We start from the raw sequence: 27,207 nt of genomic DNA on the forward strand, positions 1-27,207 counted from the left end.
CATTTCAAATTCAGCATTCTTTTCCCCTATACCAAGCTGCGGTTTACATGTATGTACATATATATTCATATGTAAAATGGTTGTGACAATTTGGAAAAATTGAGTTTGTGCGGTCTTACCGAGATCCATAAAGCCGTTAGTGACGGGCACTAAACTGTTGTAGACGCAGTCTTTTTTCTTGCCTGGCTTTTACCTAGTGAATGCTTTAATGCTGGAAACTTCTTTACCCCATGCTTCTTGGGAAAGGAGAACTCATTAGCTAATGTCTAGGATGGTGAAAGTAGGAGTGATGAGTTTCCAGGTTCCTGAGATGACTTGGAAGGTGGGAGTGAAAGTTTCTGGCTAGTAACTGTAGATTATGTTGCATAGACGAGCAAGGTTAACCTGCTCTGGATAATATCTTTTTCCTGTGTTACACTTAAATGGAGAAAAATGCAGTCAGGAAACATGCATTTATTAGGTGCTTGCTATGTGTCAGGCACTTTATTTAAAAAGGGATTTAAAAGAAAGAGCTGGTTCCATTTCTTGCTTTTTATCAATAATGAAGTAGAAGCATAATTGCCCCCCTCCCCCCTCCTGCCCAGTCTCTTGTAGCCTTTGGGCCTGGATATCCAGCTAAAATATCTTTTTGTTTGTATTCCAGTTGCTTTATCTTTGTGATCATCTTAGCTCAAGCCCTTAAAATTAATCCTAAGAGATAAAGAAGATAAAATTCAGAAAAGACATCAAATGCTGGAATATTGAGTTCTGATTATCATTTGACCTACGACACTGCTGAATGATTTTTTTGAATAAGTCTCTGTACTGCAAGTTCTTTATGTGTAAAAATGGAAGGAATGGTATCAATTCACAGTACAGCTGTGAAAAATTATTTTCTAAAATTTTAAACAGTTTATGTTCTATTGCTTTTGAGGCAAGGGAGATATTTTTTCTTTAAAAAATTTTTTTTACTAATACCTTTTTTATACCAGTATGTCCTCTCTCCCTAAAATTCTTTCCTTGGGACAAAAAAACAAACAAACCCTAAACAAAAACCAAATACATTTAAGCAAGACTACCTTACTGTGGCTGTCAGCATTCACATTCCTTCCAAGAAGGTTTTGTGTTTTTATCCTCTGTTCTGTGGAACCAGTATTTGCATTTGATTTGAGTTCAATTTTTATTTTTAATTATTGTTTTAAATTTACTTTTTAATTGTTTTCATTTATGTTATCATTGCTTATGCCCTCCTAATTCTGCTTTTTTCACTCTGCAGAATGTTGTACATGTTTCAAAGGAGGATATTTTCCCACTCCTTTGATTCTAAAATACAGCTATCAAAAACCTGATGTTGTACCTGATGCATATGATTTCCGTCTGTATTTCTGGGAGAGTCCTGATTTTGTTTAAAATTATCTTTAACAAGGCTCTGCAAAAGGAACATACATCCTTTGTTAAGTCATGTTGTGATTTTTTTTGTTATTGTTCCCGTATATTACCAAAAGAATTATATAATGACGAAACCCGAAAAACTATTTGTCGAGTGCATCCTTTACTAAAAGAATTCTTGTAGCATCCTTGAAAAGTAGTCATTCAGCTTTTATTTGAAGACCCTCTTCAGTGGAAGAACCCACTTATCTCCCCAGGCATCACATTCTACTTTTATGTAGACCTTGTACTTAAGACTTTTATTTCCTTACATTGTGCTAAAAGGCATCTTTCAGGTTGGAATGCATCTGGTAAATCTCAGAGCTCCTTTAATGACCCCCAAACTTGTCCCAGAAACAAAGACCCATCCTTTTAATAACAATATTCTACCAGTGTCATTTAACTACTTGCATTGGAGCACCACTACTGTATCTGCTGAATTATAAATAAGAACCCAAAACATAGGGTATTTTCAAGTATATAGATGGTAGACAGCTGGACACTGTGCTGCTTGTCTGGTAGGTCTCCACCCCCTTTACGTGTGGTAATTGTGGAAAATTAATGAGAAGACATGGACAAGAGTTGCACAGAATGTGAAGATAGGTTTTGAGTTCCATCATTAGAAAGCATCCAGAGTCAATGAGGTCAGAGATCCACTTGAATACTGAAGTTCTAGTTTAGCTCTCTGGGTCCAAAGAGAACAAGTCCAATCCCTTTTCTGTGTTGTAGCCTTTCAAATATTTGAAGATAACTCACAAACTCTAAGTCTTCTCTTTAGGCTAAATATTCTCAATTCCTTCAACTGATGCCTTTCATAAAGTATAATCTCTTCAGGCCATTTCTCATTTTGGACTTTACAGATCAATGAGTTGAACTTTTTTCCCAAAACAAATCTATTCCGCAACATCTGTGATGGGTGGTCGCCCTGCTTGTGTACTTGTGGATGAGTGAGAGTTCCAGTTGGCAGCAGCAATGTTGCATTTCAACATTGCCTCTTGTTGATGTCAACAGCTGTCTCCCCCTATCCCGCTCTCCATGTGGCTTCCTCCTAACCCCCCATCCCCATATAGCTCAGTGGATCTGTAATCATATAGAGAGATGGTAATATAGCCATATCTCATCTGGAGAGCCATGTTCCACTATCTCAGTGAACAGATTGTCTATTCATTCTTAGAACTTCTTGAACTCTGACTTTAGTCAGAAAAAGGATCCAGTAAAATGTAATGCCTGGGGAGATAAGTAGCTTCCTCTGCTGAAGAAGATCTTCAAATAAAAGCTATGACTACTTTTTGAGGACCCTGGAAAGAGAATTCTTAATAAGGGATGGGCTGGACAAATAGTTTTTCAGGTTTCATAACTATACAATTCTTTTGGTAATATATAAGAACAGTGACAAAGAAAAGAAATTGATTAGGAAATGCTGAATTGTGGATTAATCGCTAAGATGATGCTTCTGATTTAGTATCTATTTTAAGTATTAAATGAGTGAGCTTTGCTTCCTAGTTCATTGTACATTCAGAAGAAAAAGAAAAGCTAATCACAGCTAAAAGGGGAAATTTCAAAGATGAATTTGATACTCAAAGCTTTGTCTATACAGTATCACATGCTACTCAGCCAACAATTAATTATATGAAGACCATGTCTTTAAAGAGGTTGTACTCTAATCATACATAAAATAAGGGGAAAAAATACAGGAAACTTCAACTATTGGACTTGTACACTAAACACTGCCCTTCACAGAATGATAGATTCAGAGTTGGAAAGAACCTTAGAGGTTAGGGAGAGCAGCCCATATGCAAACCAGATTCCTCTCCTCACAGTGTACTGCCTGACAGTGGGCCTGCACTGAAGGAATCAACTTCCAGTTGAGGTAGACAGCTCTAATTCTGAAGAAGTTCTTCAATATGTCAAGCCTAAATTTGCTTCTTTGCAACTTCTAGTTGCCTTCTAGTTTTGCATTCTAGAGACAAACAGAACAAAAGCTTATCGTTAATCTCTTCCCCATGACTTTCAACTAAATGAAGATAGCTGTCATCTCTACCTCTTTTCCACTCTAGTCTTCTTTTCTCCATGCCAAATACCACCATTTACTTCAGCTGCTCCTCGTGTAGCAAGAATTAGTCAACAAGCATTTATGAAGTGTCTAGCAGGAGATGGGGAGTTTAAGACAAAAAATGAAATCGTCCTTGCCCTCAGTGAGTTTACGTTCTATTGGATTTCAAAATCCTTGTCATTCATCATCCATATTAAGTCTCCTAATTGTGGGTTTTCTCCAAGATTCTGTTTAATTATTATCACTAAGCAGGTGACTCACCAATTTAAACATCTAGCCCTAGGCTTCAGTCCCATATTGCCTTTGGCTCATTGGACATTTCATTCAGAATGTCCTAGGGACATCTCAAAATGAACTTATCTCCAAACTCTCCCTTCTTTTTGATGTCCCTATTTCTTTAAAAAAATTTTTAAAAAATTTCTGTTTTTCCCCATCACCTAGATTTTCCCCTGAATCCCTTCCCTGACCATCTCCTAGAGAAATATAACACACGGTTAGATCTTAATAACCCTCTGGTCGATAAGACATTGGCGTGTAGGAAACTATGTAATTATACCAAACCGAGTTGTATAGAAATTTATACAATAGGGAGAAAGGTCAGGGAGACAGAGACAGAGTGCTTGTGCTCTACAGAGAATATGAAATTTGAAGTTAGCTGTTGAAGGCTAGGTAAGGCTTAGTTTATTTTGAGCGAAAGGAGAGCACATTACAGTGTAGAGGAGCTGTGTGCGTGAAAGTGTAGAGCTTAATATTTGTTGAGTTTGATTGAATTTGGCAATTGCCAATTTAATTTTTTTTAGATTTTTGAAATAAGTAAAAATAGTTTTCTTGGTAGCTTGTTGGTAAGAGATTTTTAAAAAAGCTTTATTGATGATTTTATGCTTATCACTTTTGGAGGTATTGCTTGTTTTCTTCCTTCCCCTCCTTCCTCATTCAAGCCTTCCCTTGTGACAGAGCAACAATTGAGCCATACCAGCAAATAAGATAAGTTTAATATTTGTACCTACACTACCTCTTGGCCCCAGGGGAGAGAAGTGAGTTTGAATAGTTGATAGGAGTTTGTTTTTTTTTCCTCTATTGGAATGCCAAAGGTGGGTCTGCTGCAGATAAGAAGGTAAGAACTGCCAGCAGTTGGAAGGGGGAGGTAAAGAGGAGGTGCCATCTTTCTTTATTTTTTAAAAGGAGTAAGGATTAGTGAAATTTTGTCAGTGTACCACCTTGTGCCCTGTTTAGGAAATACTGATATGCATTGAAAAAGATGATTGATGATAAGTTTATACTTTTTTTGTTTGTTTTTTTTTTTGGCAGGGCAGTTGGGGTCACTTAGACTTGCCCGAGGTCACACAGCTAGTAAATAGGTCAAGTGTCTGAGGCTGGATTTGAACTCAGGTCCTCCTGACTCCAGGGCTGGTGCTCTACTCGCTGTGCCACCTAGCTGCCCCAAGTTTATACTTTTATGCTTTGATCTTAGAGATGGCCTTTCTGGATGACTCACTTCCTCCCAAACTGGCACTTCATACTAAAGGACTCCATTGAACCAGAAGCCTTTTGTGATGCCACTGATGAGGTTTAGATTGTGGGAGCCCCCATGAACTCCCTTGAATCTTCCCACTAGATGATGCATTTGCTTTAAGGCCATAAGCCTTTCATTATTGCTAGGCCCAAATTTCTAGGCTAGGTTACCCTTAACCTAGCCTAGCCCTCCGTTGTCTGGCTAGTTTCCACTCTTGAACTTGTCAAAGTGTCTGTGCCCAAATCTGTTACCCTGAAACTAGCCTAGCGTCACATTGTCTGTTGTCTCCAAATAGCCTTCAGCCACTTCCCACCTTTAGTCCCTTTCTCTTGGTTCCTATAGTCTGACCTCATCCCAGTCCCATCAAGCTCCTCCTTAGACTCCTCCTCCCATCACCCCAGAACCACCCTAGATCCCTCCTGCAATCTTCCTGTATATGTGTCATCTTGCTTCCATGAAGGTGCTCAGATTCCATCTACCTCAGATGGAATCTGGCCCACTTGGGAAAACGAGCATGACAAAGGGTGAGATTTCTTAAGACAACCCAATATGACAAACCTGTAATAAACTTTGTCTCTTTGGCTGTGAGAAGGCTTGAGTCGAATTCTTTCGAGCAGGACCCGGCATGCTGGTATTTTGGGGTCTCGAGCGCGCCTAAAAACATACAGTTCCCTGACCTCATCATATTATTCCCTGACCTCTTCACCATGATTTGTGTTTTTGGTCTTCCTCACATTACCTTGTATTTGCGTGTTTGTTGTATACCTGTTGTACTCTACTCCTCTTCTCCCCAACTCCCCCAAGAAGAACGTATGGTTCTCCTGGAGATGAATGTGGCATAGTGCTTTGCTTGAAGAGTGTTTGTTAAATTGAATCAAATACTTGAGGAATTCTGGCAGATTAGTAGGACTGGTAACAGGATTCTTAAATAGTGACTTGTACTGACTGGGTGTTTAATATGTGTTTGAGTGAGTGAAATGAATGCTGGCAGTTTGTTTGTATTACAGAAGTCATGCTCCATTAGATGTTGATTCCAGTAAAGCTGCCAGTGTTGCCTCAGCATTCTAGGTTACTTGCTGTTTTCTGGATATTTCAACTCCTTGAGCTTCTGTGACAGTCATTCATATTATTTTAGAGACCTAAGAACAATTTAGAAGTAGCATTTCAAAGGAGCATAACTCAAGACCTTTAAGAAAGTAGATTTTTCTGGCAAAGACCAGTTCTTTATAGTCCCATAGAAGGAAAGAATGGAAGCTTTATGAAAGCAGGAACTATTATATTTATATATTTTTGTTCTCAGGTCTTATCACAGTGTCTGGCATATTGTACATGACTGTTGAGTTAATGTTGTATAAATGGAGAACTCTTCTAAATTAATGCTCTTTTTAAAAAAAATTATTTTTATTCTGAACTTAGCAAATACTAATAAAATGATTCTTCAGAGTAGAACAAAGAATGCTGTACATGAAACTTTAAATCTCTATTTACATATACCTTGCTTTACTTCTAACCAAATAATAAATTCTATAATTAACTCTCAAAGGTGTCCCACTTGTCTGTATTGCCTTCTGAGGGCTATCTCTTTTTATATAATATAGAGGAGTTCCTTACCACTTGTATAGTATATTTCTCCCATTTTACAGATGGGAAATGAGGGCTGAGAGGTAAACTCCAAGGTCATAAGGGAATAAGTAGGAGAGCCATGATTCGAACCATGCTAATTTGATTCCAAATGTAGGGTTCTTTCTGTTAGGATACACTGTCACCCTTTATAACACAAGAGCTTGATTTGTGATATTTGCATTGACAGTGGGAAAGAGGATAGATAGATTATCTGTAATTAGCTATTTAGTGTTTCCTTCATCTTGGTATTAGATAGCAATTATCTTCCAACTTCCCTTATGCTTTTATAGCTTAGGCATTCTAGTTAGTTCTCCGAAGGAAAAAAAAAGCATCTAAAATCCAAATTCCCTACAGAAACTAAAGAATCCTCTTCAGAAGATAGGAGGAAAAGGATAGTGAGATTTGCTTCCTTCCTCTGCCTACCCTTTAGGAGAACAAAATGTGATATTGGGTAGGTTAATTAATCACAGACTCAGTTTCCCCTTTTGCCATGCATATTGTAACTTCTTAGTCTTGTTGTGAACAAGGCATTATATTAGCTTTCAAGTGCAGTGTAAATATAAGCTGCTTTTGTTTCACTTCAAAACAGGACACATGATTTCTGTCAGTAATGGATATTATTGTTAGCGAAATTTCATTGCAGCAAAATATCAGGACCCTATCTGGTGATTGTTAAAGAGAATTTTATCTCTTTTCCTTAGCTGGATTCATTTTTTTTCTTTTTGGATTCACTTTTGAAACTTGGAAATTAGTTTGCCTAATTTCTTTAGGCATTGGAAGACTGGCTTGGTACAAGCATGTTATTAAAACTAGGCATTTTTTTTTCCTCTCACCTAGACATGGACTCAGCAAGATCGTCAGTGTATTCTTAGTACTTTATCACAGCTGCTTCTGGATAAAGAATGTACTGTCCTGATTGGTCGTCAACTTCGACCTATTCTCTTGGATTTGCTGGAAAGAAATAGGGAAGCCATCCAAGCTGGAGGTCAGATCAACCATGATCTACATGAAAGGCTGTGTGTGGCCATGAGCAAGCTTATCAGTAGCCATCCTGATGTTCTTCCGTGAGTAATCCTTTTATTCTGCATATTTTTGTCTCTGATGATTGGACCCATTCCCTCCTGGGTAGTAGGGGAAAAGTCTTACTGAAAAAGAGGGAATAAAGATACCAAAAAAGGTTATAATGATTATAACTTTGTAATGAAAAAATAAACAAAACAATACCAGAATCTCTTTATTCTGGCTTTGAGGAAAGTACTGATTACATAATACACCAGGATGGGTTATGTCCACCTCTCCGATCTTGAACTCTGAAATTCTTCTCTTTACCCCCTCCTCCTATAGCTTTTGTATCTTAACCTTATACCTGCTAGACTACTCTTTACCTTTATTGGGACTCTTAGAGTCTGTACTTTGACTTGTGTTTTGCCCCCTTCACTCCCTACTTCATATTATACTTATCTGCATAGAGTATGTATTTCCTGGCAGAATGATAACTATATGAGACCAGAGACTATTTGATATCTTTTTCTCTATATCCCCCCTACTCTAAGTTCTATGAAATAAAAAGCTATCTTGGTATTTCTTACAGTACTTAACAACAAACCTTTTCTGTAGTAAATGCTTAGTAAATATTTGTTGCATGAATTTATATGTACATAAAGATAATGGCTAAATATATTAAATTGGATTTTTACATTTTATAATTATATTTTGAGCAGTATGTGACTTGATCTGTGATATGACTATATAAAATGAATGAGTGGGACTAGATGATTTCGGGGCTCATAGAAAAGTCTGTATTCTGCTCTCCCTACCTTTCCCCCCATCAATACAATAACAACAAGCAACCTTGCATATATAATTGCATTCTGCTATTTTGCTCTTAAGTTGACAGAAAGCTACATTTTTTTTTTGTGTGTGGAAAAGATGCAAAGTTGAGCTTCACAGTATTGTTATAATGTTGAAAAGTTATTTTGAGAAGCAAGGGTATTTGTGTGAAGGTCTTTGAGCCCAATATGAAAAAAAAAATGTTTCTGTGTAGTGTTATTATTAACATCTTTTGTAAGAAGAATGTTTATTCAGAAACAGTAACATAAAACATCTCCTACCATTTTGACATACTTTGCATGTTATCTCTGGTCTTTGCTTGGGTCAGGTGAATAAAAACTAAAAGGTCAGTCACATTTAAGAAAGATCCTTACCTAGAGAAAATTTTCCAAGGGAAAAAACTGGCCCTATGGAGTGGAAATACCACAATTCACACAAAGGCAGAAATACTGTATGTAGTCCCTCACAAGTAGGAACGTGTAATCTACAGAGATTTTTTTTTTATTTTTTTTCTACAGAGATTTTAAAAGAGCATGGTAACCTTATCAGATGTGCTTTGATAATTTATTTTTATTTAAAGGGTTATTTAAATGTATTTGATCATGGTGCTATTTCATTACTTTTGGCATCGCATCTTACATTAATGCTATGCAGAAATGAAGTGCCGGTACTAACATGAAACCTCACTGCTATTAAGTCTCTCCGACAAGGTGGAATTATATTTTGGAATAGTGTTGGAGATTTTTAAATTGAAGGAGTGGCAAAGAATGGATTTGCCAAGTGCGTTTTCTCAGTAGTTGCAGATTTTATGGTGATGGTGAATAAATGAGATCTCACCAACACACTTTTTTTTCCTTTTCCTTCTCTGAGCTATGTTGTTCTGTTGAGTTTCAGTGGTTCATCACATCTAAACTGTCCCTGTGTACACTTTGTATTGTTGGCTTTGTTTTGGTGAGAGCGAGGCTGATCATAGTGGTTTATTTTGAGTTTTAACAATGAGACATCATTGCTCTCTGTTTCAAGTCCTCATCTATAATACGGGTATTACAACAACAATAGCATTTATATAGTGGTTAAGGTTTACAAAGTGTTTTACAAATATTGTCTCATTTGATCCTTGGAGCAATCTGTGAGGTAGGTCCTGTTATGATCCCTATTTTGCAGATGAGGAAACAGATGGGCTGAGGTTACGTGACCTGCCCAGGGTCACATAGCTAAAGAGTGTCTGCTATGGGATTTGAACTTCGGTCTTCCTGACTCCAGGCTCAGTGCTTTATCCTTTGTTCACCTAGCTGCCTTTAAGCAGCGTTTCTGTTATGCTTTGCAGTGTTAAATCCTTTGTACCTTACTGTTCTTTCCTACTTTGATTTGTTTTTATAATATCTTGGTATCATACACACCAATGCATGCATGATATATAAGTAATCTTATTACATGTGGTGAGTCAGTATTGCATTTGCCTTGCATTGTATGATGCATAGTCCTTAGGAAATGGCGGAATTGAAACCAGTTCTGTTGGGAAACAACTTATATATACCATAATTTTCTCACACTGTGTAATAAAATTACATTATAGATAACAGTTTGTAGTATTGTAATTTATTGATATTATTTTCCTCCTAAATTCAAAAAATTCATTTGTAATTACCCCCATGGTCTACCCACCCTCATAAGGATATTGTGAGGACATTTTATAGATGAGGATTTGAAACAAAGAGCAATGATGTCTCGTGTCTCCTTTACATCCTGATTTTTTTTTTTATATTTCTGTGTTGCACTCTAAGTCTTAAGCCTTTCCTTTGTGGTTCTATGAGGTGTATCTCCCTCCTTATTCCTTGTCTTTCACTACTAAGCATAGCATATGTGTATTATCAGACAACGGGGAGCTGGATCCTCTTATCAGATCCTCTGGTTCCTGAGGATTGAATGTGATGTTGGGCTCGTGTGTTTGATTTTAATACTCATCGCTTCTTTCTTTTTTGGTCTTTGCCCCATGGTATGTTGTTTTGTGTTTTGTTGCTTCTGTATTTGGATGTTTCTTCCAGTTTTAGGTAACACTTAATATCTTCTTGCATTCTCTTGAAAGGTTTGCCCTGAGATATTTTAAAGACACCTTCCCCATCTTTCAAAGACTCTTCCTGGAAAGTTCAGATGCCAATCCTGTTCGCTTTGGCCGCCGGCGGATGAAATTGCGGGACCTGATGGAAGCAGCCTTCAAGTTTTTACAGCAAAATCAGCCTGCATTTCGGGAGCTTTGGGACTGGAGTGTGTGCGTCCCACTCCTTAGGAGTCATGACACTTTAGTTCGCTGGTATGTAGAGACTTGCATATTCCTACTTTTCCAGAGCTGCCAGGAGGTGGGAGCTGGTAGATGTATTTTTTCACAGAATTTTTGGGTTGTCTTGTGAGAATTTCCGTTTGAGGGACTCATTCTAAATTTGTTATTTTTTGTCTTTGGAATTCATCTTCCATTTCCTCAAGCTTATGCAACTTCAGGGAGTGAGGAGGTAGGGTGGAATTATGTGAAATGTGAATCAGGAAACCAGCTTGGAATAAAAGTACTTAGCTGCTTATACATGCAGCCAAGGGGAGGTTATTGCATCCCAATTTCTATTTCCTAGCCTTATAGCTCTTTTCCAAGATTCATCTTTTGAAAGTATGGTTAGTTCATATGTTATGTCTGATTTTTTGTTTTCGCTCAGTGATGAAGTAAATTTGGAACATGTGGATTTTTCTTTCCAGGTACACTGCAAATTGTCTTGCTTTGATTACTTCAATGAATGAAGAGCACAAATTATCTTTCCTTAAGAAGATCTTCAGCAGTGAAGAATTGATACATTACAGGCTTAAGTAAATAAAACTCCTAGGTCTTCTTGTTGATCTTAGTCTTTTAACTGTGCTTTTTAGGGACATCATCAGTACAGTTGTTCTTACCTCAGAATAACTAATGGGGATCTTGGTTTTTTCTTAGGCTATTAGAAGAAGCACAACTGCAAGATGTGGAGAAAGCCTTGGTTTTGGTCACTCCAGATACCGCCCTTTGGCATAGGGAGAAAGAACCACAGCATATACAGGGCCACATCATTTCTGGTGATCTTTCAGCCCATGTGACAGCAGTCTGTGGAGTAGTTCTCCCACGACAGTGTCCAGCACCCACAGAGCAGGTAGGTAGATTGTGATTGTCATCTCTCTCATTAAAATACATGGCTCTCCTAAGATTGATCTTAGCCATTCCTGCCCTTAACCAAGATTTGTGTTCTGTTCGTACAAGCTGAAAACGCTTGTCATTATGGTTTGGCAAATTGGAACTATCAGGAAAAAATATTCAGTGAAGGGATTCGAATTTAATTACACATACCCATCTTGAGATGTCAGTATAACAAGTATTATCTCCAGTTTGCAATGAGTAAGCTGAAGTATGGTGACTTTTGAAAGGCTACATAGTCAAATATCTAGAATCCTCAATGCCTTGTATATGAGGACTTAATAAATGTTTTTAGAATAGACTTGAACTCAGCTCTTTTGACTTTTAGTAGTCCCTCTTTATTTGATGGTAATATGGTACCAGTTTTCCCACAAGAGGATTTCAGACTCCTTGGACAATTACTTGAAAAAACAGTTTTTGTTTGGGTAGTTTACTTTTAAAATAGGGAAAGTAACTTTACTTTTAAAATAGGCTGAGTATGAGAGTATGGCTGAACTGGGAGTAGTATCCTTGAACTACTACCAAGCCTAAATCTACCTTCCATATGGCTATGAAGGGTTGACTGCTAAGAGGCCAGAGCATCTTAGTTTTTTGACCTGACACTCTTGTTAACCATTTTATTTACATTTAGGGGTTAGATTTGGGAAATTTTGTATTGGAAATTAATTTCTGTATTTTTTTCCAGCTTCTCCGTCCCATAGGAGTGTATTATAGCTTGAGAAGAAAAGTCAAAAGCCCAAAAGAAAATATTGGGTGCAGAGACAGAAATGTTTTGAAATTTTCAATGCTCTTAATGATTTAAGTATCAGAACAAATAGAAGACTTTGTAAATTAGTTTTATTGATTAATTTTTGTCTCACTTCCCTTGGGTCATCACAACTTTACATTTGAAGGCATTTTGAGTCTCTGATACTGTAGATTACATAAGGTACACAGATATTTCTCCATTAGAAATAAACATTTGAAGTCACAGGGATTCAGCAGCATTATCTTATTGACAAATGTTCAAGAAAAGGCTGTTGACTTTTTGGAATGAGCTAATAATCTTTTGGGGAAAATAATATTTCCTAAGTAACTTTTGTATGTACTTGTTTTCTTCAGTGCAGTTAGTAACAAGTATTCTTTATTTGAGCAGGAGGTAGCACCTCAGTCTTTTGTGCTGGTCGAGTCTGTCTCTAAAAATCTCCAGAGTTTGGCTTTGGCTGTCGCTTCTCAGAGTGCTGTGTTACTAGAAGGACCAATAGGATGTGGCAAAACATCCTTAGTGGAGCATTTAGCTGCCATGACTGGAAGAAGAAAATCACCTCAGATTCTTAAAGTTCAGCTTGGAGATCAAACTGACAGCAAGGTAAGAAATGGCAAGTTTTTTGAGCCTGGAAACTGTTAATACCTACATTTTGATGTTTTCAGTTCTCTGAGAATGTAAAGCTAATCGTTGAGTTTATCTAGAGAAGAGGTCAAGCTGTGCAAATGTGATGTCTCCCTGCAGGTGATCCATGATGCTGTCTTGTAGTCTGTGCTTAATGCCATGTTCTCTTTGCAGATGCTGTTGGGGATGTATCGCTGCACAGATGTTCCAGGGGAGTTTATTTGGCAACCAGGGACTTTGACACAGGCTGTCACCAAGGGTCAATGGATACTCCTGGAGGACATTGACTATGCTCCTTTAGATGTGGTATGTAGCCTCTGCAGGATTTTCTATAGGAAATCTTTTATTTTCATTAGCACTATTAATGTTTAACAAAATACTTTGCCTAGAAAGGATTTTTGAATGAGTGAATTATATTTTTTAAGATTCTTTTTTTATTTAATATTTTTAGTTTTCAGCGTTGATTTCCGCAAGATTTTGAATTATAAATTTTCTCCACATTTCTGCCCTCCCCCCCCACTCCAAGATGGCATATATTCTGATTGCCCCATTCCCTGGTCAGCCCTCCCTGTGAATGAATTATATTAAGGAATCCAATTTTAGCTTGAAGACTTAGGGGAGTGTCTGTATTGTTTCAGGAAAATGATCGCTGGTCACCTAACTAATATGAGTTCACTAAATGGAGAAAGACTTTATCCCTCTACCCCTTTGAGACTGTAATCACTGGGGAGGCAGTGCAGAATAGGAGTTAATCAGACCTGTATTGTTAGTGCTGCCTCTGACACACACTGGCTTTGTGATTCTGTGCAAGGAATTTAACTTCTCAATTCCCCTGGCAACTCTCTAAGACTCTTTAAGTTGTGGGGCAGGTTCTTGATCAGCATTGGTAGAAGGAGCCTGCTCATCAGGATCTCACTGTGCCAATGATATTGTACTCCTGGTCTTAAAAACAAAAACAAAAAAAGAAAGCATGACTAACTATTGTTAAGATTCTCCCCATCGTGTTTTGCATGTGACCCCTTTCCTTCAGTGATAAGAGTTAGTCATTTATTATATTTATGGACAGGTCAGGTAGAAATCACATTAGCTATGTTTTAGAAGGTGAGAATTTAGGGAAATGATAGAACAGGTTTTCCCTGATTCAGCTGCAGACAACATTTGTTAAGCACCTGCTTTGTGAAGAACGCTGAGAGAGACCCTAACTAAGGGTTAGGTAAGCTACGGTCCTTGCTTGGTTGCAGCCTATAGTCTAGTAGGAGAATATGACAGGTGTACAAAAGCGCGTTGAAGTCAAAACAAAGATCTGAGAGTTGGCTGATGGGGACTAGAATCTCACCAACAGAGGAGGGGATCAAGGGAGACTATGGAAGAGCTGTCATTTGAATTAGGCTTTTTAAAGGCTGGTTTAGAATTCAGTAGGAGTAGGTGGGGGCCAGGGGAAGAAGAACTTTCAGGGTTAGGGAACAAGTGTGAGTAAAGGTGAAGAGACAGGAAAGCACATGGCAAGTTTTGGGGAACAGAATGGTGCCATGTAGCTTGAGTATAAAGTATGTGGAAGGGTGTGTAAGAGAGATAAGACTGAAAGGTAGGCTGAGGGTTGGATTGTTAAATGCCAGGCAGTAGGAAAGCATTGTAGATTTTTTAGCAACACTGACATGAACAGATTGCTGCATGGAAGATAAAAGCTGGCATGTAAGTGTTTAACAAGTTCTTTTCATTCATTCATTGGTATGAAAGATGGATTGAGGGAGAGAATAGAAGCAGGGAGACTTGTTGGGAGGGAAGGTAGAAGAGAGAGCAATAAGCGCTTACATAGCGCCTGCTGTTTACTTGAACTGTGCTGAGTGCTCTACAAGTAGAAACTTACAGCAGCCCTGCAAGGGAGGTAGAGGAAACTGAGGCAAAGAGGTCATTTGATTTGCCCAGGGTCACACAGTAAGTCTTTTGAGGCAAGATTTGAGTACATATCTTCCTGACTCCTGTCCCAATTCTATCTCCACAGTGCCTCCTAAATGTCTGTCTGTAATACCCTAGGTATTGTGGTCTTTCAGACAGGTGGTAGTGAAGGGGCTGTATTAAGGTGATGGTAGCAGCAATCCAGTGGAAATGGATATGGGAGATATTGCAGAGACAGATAACGTATGTATAGTTAAAGCTATAATTAGATTTGAGAGGGAAGAATCAAAGATGGTAGCAAGGTTTTATTCTCTTTTGAGAAACTGATAGGGAAGTCAGAAAGAGGAGCAGGTTTTGGGAAATGGTGGTTAGGATGTCTTGTGAGTAGTGGAACATGTGAATAGGGAGCTAAGAAGAGAGGTTGGGGTTGGAGCTGAAGACGTAGGAGTCATCTCTACCCAGAGCTGGTAGCTGAAGTCAGGAGTGAATGAATTTGTCAGGTTAGAGAATAGACAGAAGGACAAAGTCATCCGTTAGGAATGCCTGTCTTGAAGGGTAAGGAGGATGACAAGGAACCAGAAACATAGACAGGAAAGGAACTATTACTAAGTTAGGAGGAGAACCGAGAGAGTGTAAGTAACTCTGAAGCCAAGGGAAAAGAGAGGAGCACAGGACAATCAACAGTGCCAAGTATTTTAGGTTTGTCAGGGAGGATGAGTACTGAAAAAACCCAATTAGATTTGGTGATGAAAAGAGAATTTGAGGGAGCAAATTCAGTAGAATGGGATGGGCTAGATTGCCAGGGGCATCAGGTACAGACAGTTTTTTTTAAAAGTTTGGTGGTGAATGGGAGGCAGCTAGATGGCACAGTGGATAGAATACTGAGCCTAGAGTCAGGAAGAGACCTGAGTTCAAATGTGGCCTGAGACACTTACTAGCTATGTGATCTTGGGTAAGTCACTTAACCTTGTTTTATCTCAGTTCCTCATCTGTAAAATGACCTGGAGAAGGAAAGGCAAACCACTGTAGTATCTTTGCCAAGAAAACACCAAATGGGTCACAAAGAATTGGACACAACTGAAAATGACTGAACAACAACACAAAGTGAATGAGAAGAGACAATGGAGTGGGACCTGGATAGATAAACAATAAATACTTAAGTGCTCACTGTACTACTGAGGATACAGGGGCAAAAAGGAAACAGTTCCTGCTGTCGGTGAGCTTACATTCTATCAGACTCCTATGTATGTATACGCAGAATGAGTACAGTGTGAGGCAATGAGGTTCTGAACGCAGGTGGTGGCTGTGTGAGTAGGCTGAAGAGGCTGGCTGAGGGAGTGAGATTTCGCAGCTCTGGATTACCAGATTTTGATGTGTGGGGTAAGGGAGAGGATAGTTTTGGATACTAATGATGTTATGAGTGAGAGACCAGAAGAATGGTGGTGCTCTTGACAGGATTAGTAAAGTTTTGGGCAGAGAGGAGCATGGATGAGGAAGAGAGTTGGGGAAAGATAATAAATTCCAATTAGAACGATGAAGGGAGAATGTTTTTTTAAAAGTAGATAGAATAGAACATGTTCAGAGGCAGATAAGAAGGAGCCGGTGGAGAGGGAGAGAATGAAGAAACAGAAGATATAGGGAGTTTCTTTTGAAACAAGGTTCTGGAAGGGTCAGGTATAGGTGGAAAATTAGTATTAATGAGGGGTTCCTGTAACCAGTGCTGGAAAGGGGAAAGTGGATTGTGAAGCCATGCAGTTTTGATTAAGGAAAAATGGGCTATTGGTAGCTCATATTGGCCTCATTCCTCTCAGTGAATGATCTGTTGTAAGGTGAGTGACAGAGGCTATTGAAGAAAGAGTAAAGGTTTTGAACAATTTTTGTGGGTAATGATATAGATCTCAGTAAGGTGGGGTAAGTGGCGCAGTAGTGAGAGTGCTAGACCTGGAGTCAGGAAAATCTGAGTTCACGTTCACCCTCAGACACTTACTAGCTGTGTATGACCCTGGGAAGTCAGTAAACCTCTGGCTGGGTTGGTTTCCTCATCCGTAAAATGGGGATAGTAATGGTACTTCCAAGATTCTTGTGATGCTCAGTTGAGAGAATATTTGTGAAGCACTTTGTAGATCTTAAAGTGTATGTAAATGTTGTTCTGTTGTTATTATTAATTTATACTTTTAAGGTTTGTGAAGTCCTTTACGTTCATTATCTCATCTGAGCCTCACTACTCTCTAGGTACTACAGACAAGATTATCCCCATTTTAAAAATGAGGAAAGTGTGGTACATAGATGTTATATAGGTCTATGATGTTAAGATGGTGACATAGTCAAATGTGGGAGGCAAGATTCTAACATTCTAACATAACTAACAGGTCCAGATTCTATCCATAGGTCATAACTCAGGTGTTTAAGAGTGAATTGGAAATTTGGTCAGTTAGCAGTGGGGTATTAGGAAGGGCATCGTATAGATAACAACCGTAAAGAGACACCTATTTTGACATTTAAGATAATCTTTGTCTCCCTTCTCCCTTCACTGGTATTTCTGTAGAATCCATCTTTAGGGGCAACATTAGCTGTTCAGGTTTCCATTTCTTTCGGGAGTCTCAATCTATATAATATCCTTTCAGAACAAAGTTCTTTTTTAGTGGTGTTTTAAAATTTAATTCTATGTGAACTTTAATTATATGGTTATAGACTTTTTCTTGAAGAGTAGTAATGGGGGAGTGATTTCAAATATGTATATCTTCTGCTTCAAAGTGGGGTAAAAAGAACAGTTTTTGTATGGCACTATATATATATAATTTATGAAGTGCTATAATTTGTATTTCATTTTAGGATTGCCAAAGTGCTGTGTATATACTTTCTCATTTTTAAAGTTGCTGGTGTTTCATGGAATGATGCTGCTTAGTAGAATATTGATGAGCCACAAATAATGTGACTGTTATATTGCTGTCTTCATGAGCTGGAGGATCTCAGCTAGATTCAGATTTTTGATCTGTGTTTTGTTGGTTTACATAGGTGACTTGGCAAGTGTATTTTTCTTGTTCTAGATATGTATATATTTTTTTCTGAAAGCTTCAGTAATTGAGTTTTCTTTCTTAGATTTCTGTGCTAATTCCTCTTTTGGAAAATCGAGAACTTCTCATTCCTGGTCGTGGTGATTGTCTGAAAGTGGCTCCTGGATTTCAGTTCTTTGCAACCAGAAGGTAGGCATTGTTAAGAATGCTGTTGAAAATCTTCATCTTTTCATGGGAATTCAGAGTTTTGAATTCTTAACTGAAAGGTCCTGAACTTTGATGCCTATATAGCACAATCATAAAAAAATTTGTTTGATAAGATAATTATGATCAGAGTGATAAATAGCACTTCTTTCTTCTATGTCCAAACTATGTTTGAGCTAGAAAATCCTTTTACAGAATATAGCAAACTGCTTTATTGAATAAATAACCGAGTGAAACTCACTTTTAGAAATTGATTAGGAACACTATTTAGGATTCAAGCCAATTTAAAGAATTGTTAAAGAATAAGAAGAAACAGTTATCCATCATATATTTAGAGGGTTGGGTCTGTGTACATTTCTGTCTTTACATTAAGACACACAGGCACTGTTCATTGACTACTTCTAAACCTGCCTTATATCAGAGTAGAGAAGAGAGGGATTATAGTCTGAAATTGTAAACAACTTGGGCAAAAGTTTTGTGATTTCAATAGTTTGGATGATCTCCAGATAGTGCAACCCTCTCTAATTTATAGTCTAGGGAATTGCCCTTTGCTATGCAGACCAACAACTCCTTTTTAATTATCTTATAGTCTTAATGACACTGAAAGGTTCATTTACTTGCCCTTGGTCTCTCTGCTGGTGTGCAGAGATAGGATCTAAATATAGGTTTCAGAGTAGCCCTTTATCTTCTCGCTTGTGCTGCCTGTCGTGTAGAACTCTTAGTGTTGAACAAATTAATGAGTAGCAAATAAACAAAGATCTAGATCTATTTGGTCTTTTTTCTTTTTCAAGTTTGTAGTTTTATTACCTTGCACTTTGCTTCAACTTTACTTATTTTGCAGGTACAGTTGTATACAACTCTTGTATTAGCAATTTTCCTTTATGTTAACTTGTATAGGACCTTCCATATTTCCTTCTATCGCTCATTTGCTGTTTTTCTGGAACCAAAACGTTGTTACTTTAATTTACCATATTTTATTTAACCGTTATCCAGTCATTGTGCTTATAGGTTGTTTCCAGATTTTTTAATATTACACACATAGTATTTGAATATTTTTGTAGAGAGCAGTCCCCTCTTCACACCTACCATTTTTTTTTCCTATTAAACACATTTTCACCCATCCACCATTTATGTGACATTTTAAGGATAAAGATTTAAAAGGGTAATCTCTAGGTGAGAATGTATGATCAGTTTTGTGGCTCTTTACTGTATATGACCATGCTATTTTCCAAAATGTTTACACCAGTCTGTAGGGCTACCAACACTTTATTATTAAAGTTCCTGTTTTCACAAGGGCACCTCTTCAGTTTGAGTTTTATATTATGCTAAGTTTAACATTTACAGGCAAAATATTGTTAGCATCTTTAGTCATGTGAGTAGGTTTCAAATAGAAAAAATAGATAATGAAGCCTTGAGATAAATATACAAGCTCTAGAACTGAAGACAGAAGTTAATAACTTGAACCACATCAGAAGATTTGGCTAAATATGCTTGCTAGCTATGTGACTTTCTACTTTTTATTTTATCATTTAGGTTGTTTGGCTGTGCAGGAAATTGGTACCGACCCCACAATAGCCATGCTATTTTGCTAGACAAATATTGGACCAGAATTCATCTGGAGAACATGGATAAGACAGAACTGAAAGAGGTATGCCTACATTTTAAAATATGTCTCATTATCTGTTAGATGGTATTGGCAGTGACTTTGAAATTAAGATAGTATGTAATTGTATGTTAATGAAAAAATAGGATATTGGGCACACCCATATGAAATAAATTCTTAAACTGAGCTCTTTAGAATACAGTATGAAGAACATATTTCTGGGTTTTATTCATTATTAGGAAAGGTGGCTTAGTTGAGAGACCATAACACCCTGAGGAAGAGATAGCAAATGGCATCTGCTAGATGGTTTAAACCACTAGAACCTTCCCACAGACCCAAATGTAAATAACGCAGAACCTTGAAGCCCCAAACCCTAGGGATACCATGTTCCTAGAACACTAGCCCTACATCCAGCCTGGCTTCTGCATTCATCACTGAGGGGACCAACCCTTATGGAGAAGGGGCCTATCTTTTCTTCACCCCCAGCTAGCTGCCACTTCTGGGCACATAAATACAAAAACCCTGTAATAGCAGTGTCTTCCATACTACCGACTCTTTTTTCCTGTCTGGCCTCTGCAGCCATCATCCAAGGAGGCAGTTCTTGTGAAGATGTGGTGGCAGTTGTCCCTCTAGGTACTATATACTCTCTCTTCCTCAGTAGCTATTACTACGGAAGACCTAGAAAGAAAGTTATCACCATCAAAGTTCTTAGCATTGTCAAAATGATTCAACATCAGAAATGGATATGGTTTTTATCTGTGGAAATGACACTGAAGCCCATAATCTGACTTGTACCTGGGGCCTTCTGTGACAGCTGTGTTCGTTTATAGAAAGTGAGCTCCTTGAGAGCAGGGCCTGTCCTGTCTTTTTTTTTTTTTATTTGTGTCTGTAGCACTTAGCACATTACTTTAAACATAGTAAACACTCAGGTGCTTTTTCCTTCATTCATGATCAGCTCCATATAAACAGGTCAAATCCCAGCCCTTGGGGTACTCTAATAATGTGAATAGCAAGGATAAAATGACATTGGCTGTAGAGAGTGATAAAAGCAAAGGAAATATATTTTGTGTTAAATTAGATAATTAGCCATGTTTACACATAAGATATAAAATAAAGTAGCTCTATTTTCTAAGAGCGCATGTATCTTTAGGATGATTCCTGAAATACGGGAAACGGATATCTCAGATGACTAGGCTAACAGGGATGTATATAATCTGCTGCATAACCTCTCTGGGCCTCAATTTTCTCACTTTTTAATTGAAGAGTCTTATGTTGGATGTTCCTGAAGGTCCAAAGATTCAAATGCTCTGTGACTGTTCTAGTCACATTACCCCCTTTTTGGTGGTTGTCTTAAGTGTAAACTTTAACTTTGTAGGCTGCTGGATTACTAGTTTACTTTGTGAGTGGTCATTGCTTTATTCAGTTTTATCTATGTGGTTATTTGTTGGGGAGGAAAGTGAGGGAGTGAATGATAAAAAGACTTTCTCCCTTTCTACATTTTATAGCCTTTGCCCACATATCAGAGCATAGCATTGAAATGATGTCAGGAACAGTATCGTTTTCTATTAGATTTTATTTCTTCTCCCTCATGGGCAGAGTATGAAATACACCATTCATTGTACCTAGTGTTCTAATTTTGAGAAGAGAGTTGAGCAGTTATTCCTAAGTGTTTTCATATTAATAAATTTTAGTGCTTCTCCCCTGAATAAATGCTTGACAGAAGCTCTAATGCTTGTTAACATTGGAAATGGAAATTTATCCTTTGGCCTCTGCTTTTATTGAACTCGTGACAAATACAAAGACATGCCTTCTCAAACCTGCTCACCTTACTAGTACTCGTGTGTGTACCAGGTTCAAGAAGGAAGGAGCCTTTTATCTTGAGAAACTGGGAGGTAGCTTTCTATCCATTTTGCTTAAGTACCAAGCTGAGGAAAATGAAAACTGTATTTTAAAAAAAAATACGTAGTCTTCTAATTCTCCAAAAGTGAAATCTTGCTGCTAGTCTCGGTTTCAGCAGTGTGGATAGAGAATACTGATATCCCCAAAGTGAAATAAAATGTGTAGTAGAACAATTAATATGCTTAATGAAAAAATGTGTTATGTCTTTTTTTTTTGGCTGCACTTGTAATTTCATTTGTATGGAGAACTGGTGGCAAGACTGCTTCTATCAATGGAGATTGTCAGTTGTGAAAGAAATTAATGTAAAGTCAGTAGATTTGATTATTTGAAAAGTCAGAATATCGAGTAATTTTTCCTTTTTCTTTTTGGCACTTGTACACAGTACTATAAACACTCATTTATGTGTGACTTTATGAATCATAAAACAATTATTATAAAGCTGGAATATAAAGAGCATTTGTGGTCTAGTTGCTCATTTTACAGAAAAGGAAACTGATACCTGTGCCTATGGAAGTAAAATGAGTTGCCCAAGGTCACAGAGTAAGTAGCAGAGGCAAGATTTGGATCCAGATGTTCTGAATTGATAGATGTTTGATAAGCCTTTGATGAATCCTCTTCAAGGACAGGAATAATTTTTTTTTTTCTTTACTATCCCCAGGGCCTATCACAGTGCTTAACACTTACTTTGTAGCCACTTAACAAATGCTTGTTGGTTGGTTAGTTGACACCAAATTCCAATGCTCTTTGCATTCTAAGACTATACTCTTGTTTGTTAGGTTATCCTTTTTTCTTTTAATGAAATAAAGGGAGTGGTTGGGTGGTTTAGCACTAAGGAACAGCATAATAAATCTTATAAAGTAAATAATGATTTGCATCATATATTGTAAGCAAAGAAACATTTTGATGAAATACAGAAACCATTTTTTTAAAAAAATACTAATTGAAAAATCTTTCCGTGTGATTAAAAAAAATTATTTGAAAAAAAATTACAAATCATGGAAAAAAACCAGAAGTGATCCCATTTAAAACCTCTATTAAATGGGGTTTTAACAGGACTTCTATTTGAAAGTTTAGGAAATCTTAACCTGCAACAAAGTATGAAAAGGCAATTAAAGGAACAAAGATCAGCAATTAGAAAATTAAAATATATTTGTTTACAGAAGGAATAAAACATTCATTAAGCACTTAATATGTGCAAAACACTGTGCTAAGCTCTGGGGATAAAAGTAGCCCAAGGAGCTCACATTCTAGAAGTGGAAACAACTTGGGCTGCTTCCTTTCATAGGACATTTCAGCTTTGAAGTTAGATGAAAGGCTCAGTAGTGCTTAGGGTGCAACAGCAAAGCAGGAGAGGTAATTCTTCCTCTTTAATGTTATTTCCAGTGATAAGATCACGTTGGTTTCTGCTTTTGGACCGTTTGATACTGAGCTAGGAGCATTTTTGTTCCAAGGCACTTGTATTCAACGGCCTGGTCTGTCTCCGTCATGGTCTGAGGGAAGGTGGTAGTCAAGGTGCTGGTGGTGTTTTCATCTGCCTGGGGCATGCTTCCTTCTTTCTTTTCCTCAGGGGGCCTTGCCGTGTGAATGGCATTTGTTTGATTGCATTCAGATAGCATATGAATTTATCAGAATTACTCTCTGTTATAAGAAAAGTGGATACAATTTGAGAGAATCCCAGGAAGACTCATATGAACTATTGAAGAGTGAAGTGAGCTAAACCAGAAGAATACTTTATTTAACAACAGCATTATTGGGAAGACAAACAACTTGGAAAGACTTTGGTATTCTGATCAGTGTAACGACTGGCCATGATTCCAGAGGACTCATGAAACATGCTGTGCACCAACTCACAGAGAGTGTAGATTGAGACATACGTTTTTGGACCTGACCAATGTGGGAATTTGTTTGCTATACATGTTTTGTAATAAGAGTTTTGTTTTCCTGTTTTTCTGAACGAGTAGGGGGAAGTAGGAGAAAGAGAAGACAGATTTTCATGGAAAAAAATTGATTGGAAAAAGGGCATGATGGTAGACTTAGAAAACCCAAAACAAATTAGTAAAAAAGTAAGGGATTATAGATTTAGAGACTTGCAAGGGACCTTAGAGGTCCTCTAGTTTGTCTCCCTCATTTTACAGATGAGACAACTGAGGCCAAGAGAAGCTGTAATTTGCTCAGGATTACTTAGGTAGTAAGTAGCAGAGCCACAATTTTGATTTGGGTCTTCTGACTTCAAATCCAGTCCATTTTGGACTGTTCTACCTCTCCACCAGCGGCCTCGATCACTTCTGAATGGCTCTTCTCTAAGGGCTACTCTCCTGTTTACTGAGTCCTTGGCTGGGATCCTGGCTACTGTGATTTCATGGGGGACCCTAGCCAGTCTGCTCGCTTCTCTCCCGAGTCAGCTCACTGCCTGGGCTGTTCCTCTTCCCCAGCAGTTAGCTTGTCCTCTTTTTTTCTAGCTCCTTTTTGCATTTTGTCTCTTCCTGTCTTAATTAGATTGTAAACTCTTTGAGGTTAGAAACCATCTTATTTTTTTGTATCCTCAGTGCTTAGAACACAGTACTTGGCATATCATAAATGCTTAATAAACACTTTATCCACTGTGTTGAGATCAATTGACTTTGATAGAGAAATACAAAATAGACCCATAAATTCATCTTCTTTTTTATTGTATCACCAACAACAAAGAGAAACTATTAAAATGAAAAAAAATTCTTTACAATAATGATAAAATATATCAAATATTTGGGTATTAATTTCTCAAGACATAAGAGAGACTTACACAAATGGAACCAGCTTCAGATGATATTGACAGAACAAATGGAGGGATACACCCTGCTCAGGGTTAGGGTGAGCAGATGTAGTAAAAATCAGTATTTCCAAAAATAACAGATTTGATGCACTGTCAATAAAAGTACTAATAGATTATTTCCAAGAAACGTGTAAATTACAACCAAACTCAAGTGGAATGATAGTTGGATAAGGTTATCAGTATCTCTGAAAAAAGAAAATTGGTGAAGAGAGACTAGTCTTACCAAAGTGCAGAAGATAGATACTATAACAAAAATTATAAAATAAACTGATTGTGGCTGGGAAAAGAATAGAAAAATAGGCTAGTGGAGCAGAACAGGGGATCCAGAAATCAATCCTGTTGTCTAGTAAATATTAATCCCGGGATAATATTTGTAAAAAGCACTTAATCCAGTGCCTAGAACAGAGTAGACTATGTAAATGCTTATTCCTTCCCTTGCTCCATGAACTTTAAAAATACATGTCTTTTTATAACTTTTAATATAATTTGTTTTCTTTTATTTTTTTTTTGTCTTTGACATTTAAAAATATTCTGAGCTCATGGGACAGCTAGATGGTGCAGTGGACAGAGCACTGACCCTAGAGTCAGGAAGACTCAATCTTTCTGAGTTCACATGTGGCCTTAGAGCTTAGACACTTAGTAGCTGTGTGATGCTGGGCAAGTCACTTAACCGTGTTTGCCTCAGTTTCCTAATCTGTAAAATAAGCTGGAGAAGGAAATGGCAAGCCACTCCAGTATCTTTGCCAAGAAACCCCAAAAGGGGTCTTGAAAAGTTGGACACAATTGAAATGATGAACAACAAAAATATGTCTCACCATATACCATGATAAACTTTCACTGACTTACTAAGTTAGGGGTTAAAAAAAAACTTCACGAAAATGGAATAATACATTTATCATAGCAATAGAGAGAAGAGAAACTGTAAACAAAAAATCACTCATGACAAAATTGATAGATTTGATTATATAAAGAAAATAATTTTATACAACAAAAAGGCTCTAAAATTAAAATGAAAAGATAGGGAAATATTTACAGTATGCCTGTGTGTATTATATTAAATTTTTTCCTACAAGTAGTTGATGTGGATTTATATCAGACTGATATGTACTCTCAGAATCACAGAATGACAGAATTAAAGAATTGGAAGGGATCTCAGGGAAGTTATAATGCATGAAAGGAATATATACAGAGGAGGAATCCCTACTCTAATATATCCAGCACGTAGCTCTCCTGCCTCTGCTTACAACTTCTAGGAGGGGATACTCACCACCTATTGAGGCAGCCCACATTCCCACTTTTGAACAGTTGTAATTCCTGTATTAGCTTTCTGACTTAAAATCTCAGTTTGTCTCTTTGCCACTTGTAGCCACTGCTCCTGGTTCTGCCCCCGGCACCAAATAACACAAGTCTAATCCCTCTTCCATGTGAGAGCCTATCAGATAGTTGGGAGACAGCTTTTGTGTCCTCCTTCAGTTCTCAGTTCTTTTGACTAAATATCTCCAGTCTCTTTAACTGATGCTCATGAAATGAACTACAGGTGCTCCATCATCCTGGTTTCCCATCTCTGGATGTTTTCTAACTTATTCATCTCCACATGGCATCTGATCTGACAGTACAGAGGAACCATCATCTCTTGTTAGTAGAAGCTTTGTCTTTTCTTCGGGCAGCCCAGGTTCACATCAGCTTTTTCACATGACACTGCTGACTAAATTGAGTTTGCTTTCACCCCAGGGCAGCAGCAGTTGAGAGCAGAATGTGGTAGAAGATTATGGGACTTATCCCTTCATAGAACAATAAGAAGTGATGGAAAGAATGCAAATTAACTTAAAGTTTGGAAATTTTAGCTTGATGATCAAAGAATATTTAAGGATAAAAATTATGTGAAAAATGGAAAAGATCTGTTGATATTTTATTGCAACTTATTTTCTCCAAAAATAACAATGGAGCTTCCACATTTATTGTCACACTCCCTTAAGTGTGCTGTCCTGGACTATTCTGTTTTCTCTCAGTACTCAGTACTTTCTCATTTAATGATATCATGAGCTCCCTGTGGTTCAGTTATCATCTTTATGTAGTTGACTTTGAAGCCTATATATCCAGCCCTAGTCTGTCTTAAACTCTAACATCAAGAACTACTATTATGTATTTTGAGCTAGATATTAAACTCAACATGACTAAAAGAGAACTCATTATCTCCCCTCCTTCCCTTGCCTTCTCTGCTGAACTTCTTTGTTTTTTTAGTAGACACTACCAGCCTCCTGTCACCTAGGTTTGTGACTTTACTATCATTCTTAGCTCCATACTCACACTTGCCCCATGTAGCCAGTGGATGCTAAATATTTTTTCTACCTCCACAATACATATTTTACCCGTCCCCTCCTTTCCACACAACCACTACCCTAGTTCAGGTCTGAATCATTTCTTGCCTGGACCCTTGTAGTGGTCTTCCATTATAATTAGTCCTAACCTCTACATAGCTACTGAAGTGATTTTTCCCAAAATTTATGTCTGATCATGTTACTTTATTGTTTAATGAACTCCAGTGGATCCTTGTTTCGTCTAGAATCAAATGCGGACTCCCTTTTTTGCCGTTTAGTGTTCTTTACAACCTTGATCCTTCTTTCTTTCCAGTCCTTTTACTCATTCTTCCTCTCCAAAGACTTCTAGGGTCCAGCCATGCTAACCTACTTGCTGTTCTTCACATGCAGTGCTCCATCTCCCATCTCTTAAAGTTGTCTCCCATGCCTGGAATGCTGTTTCTCTGCCTCTTAGAATCTCT

General features: G+C 37.7%; 1 protein-coding gene across 1 annotated transcript in view; it reads left to right on the plus strand.

Annotated features, from left to right (window-relative positions):
• Positions 1-27,207, plus strand: part of MDN1 (midasin AAA ATPase 1) — a 190,499-nt gene that overhangs the window by 13,160 nt on the left and 150,132 nt on the right. The window contains exons 2-9 of the mRNA XM_036767059.1: positions 7,434-7,660; positions 10,513-10,737; positions 11,169-11,276; positions 11,398-11,590; positions 12,767-12,979; positions 13,175-13,306; positions 17,996-18,099; positions 19,648-19,762. Of these exons, the coding sequence (XP_036622954.1) occupies positions 7,434-7,660; positions 10,513-10,737; positions 11,169-11,276; positions 11,398-11,590; positions 12,767-12,979; positions 13,175-13,306; positions 17,996-18,099; positions 19,648-19,762 (1,317 nt within the window). The remainder of the gene's footprint in view (positions 1-7,433; positions 7,661-10,512; positions 10,738-11,168; positions 11,277-11,397; positions 11,591-12,766; positions 12,980-13,174; positions 13,307-17,995; positions 18,100-19,647; positions 19,763-27,207) is intronic.

This window comes from Trichosurus vulpecula, chromosome 7 (assembly GCF_011100635.1).
Source record: "Trichosurus vulpecula isolate mTriVul1 chromosome 7, mTriVul1.pri, whole genome shotgun sequence".
Lineage (NCBI taxonomy): Eukaryota > Metazoa > Chordata > Mammalia > Diprotodontia > Phalangeridae > Trichosurus > Trichosurus vulpecula.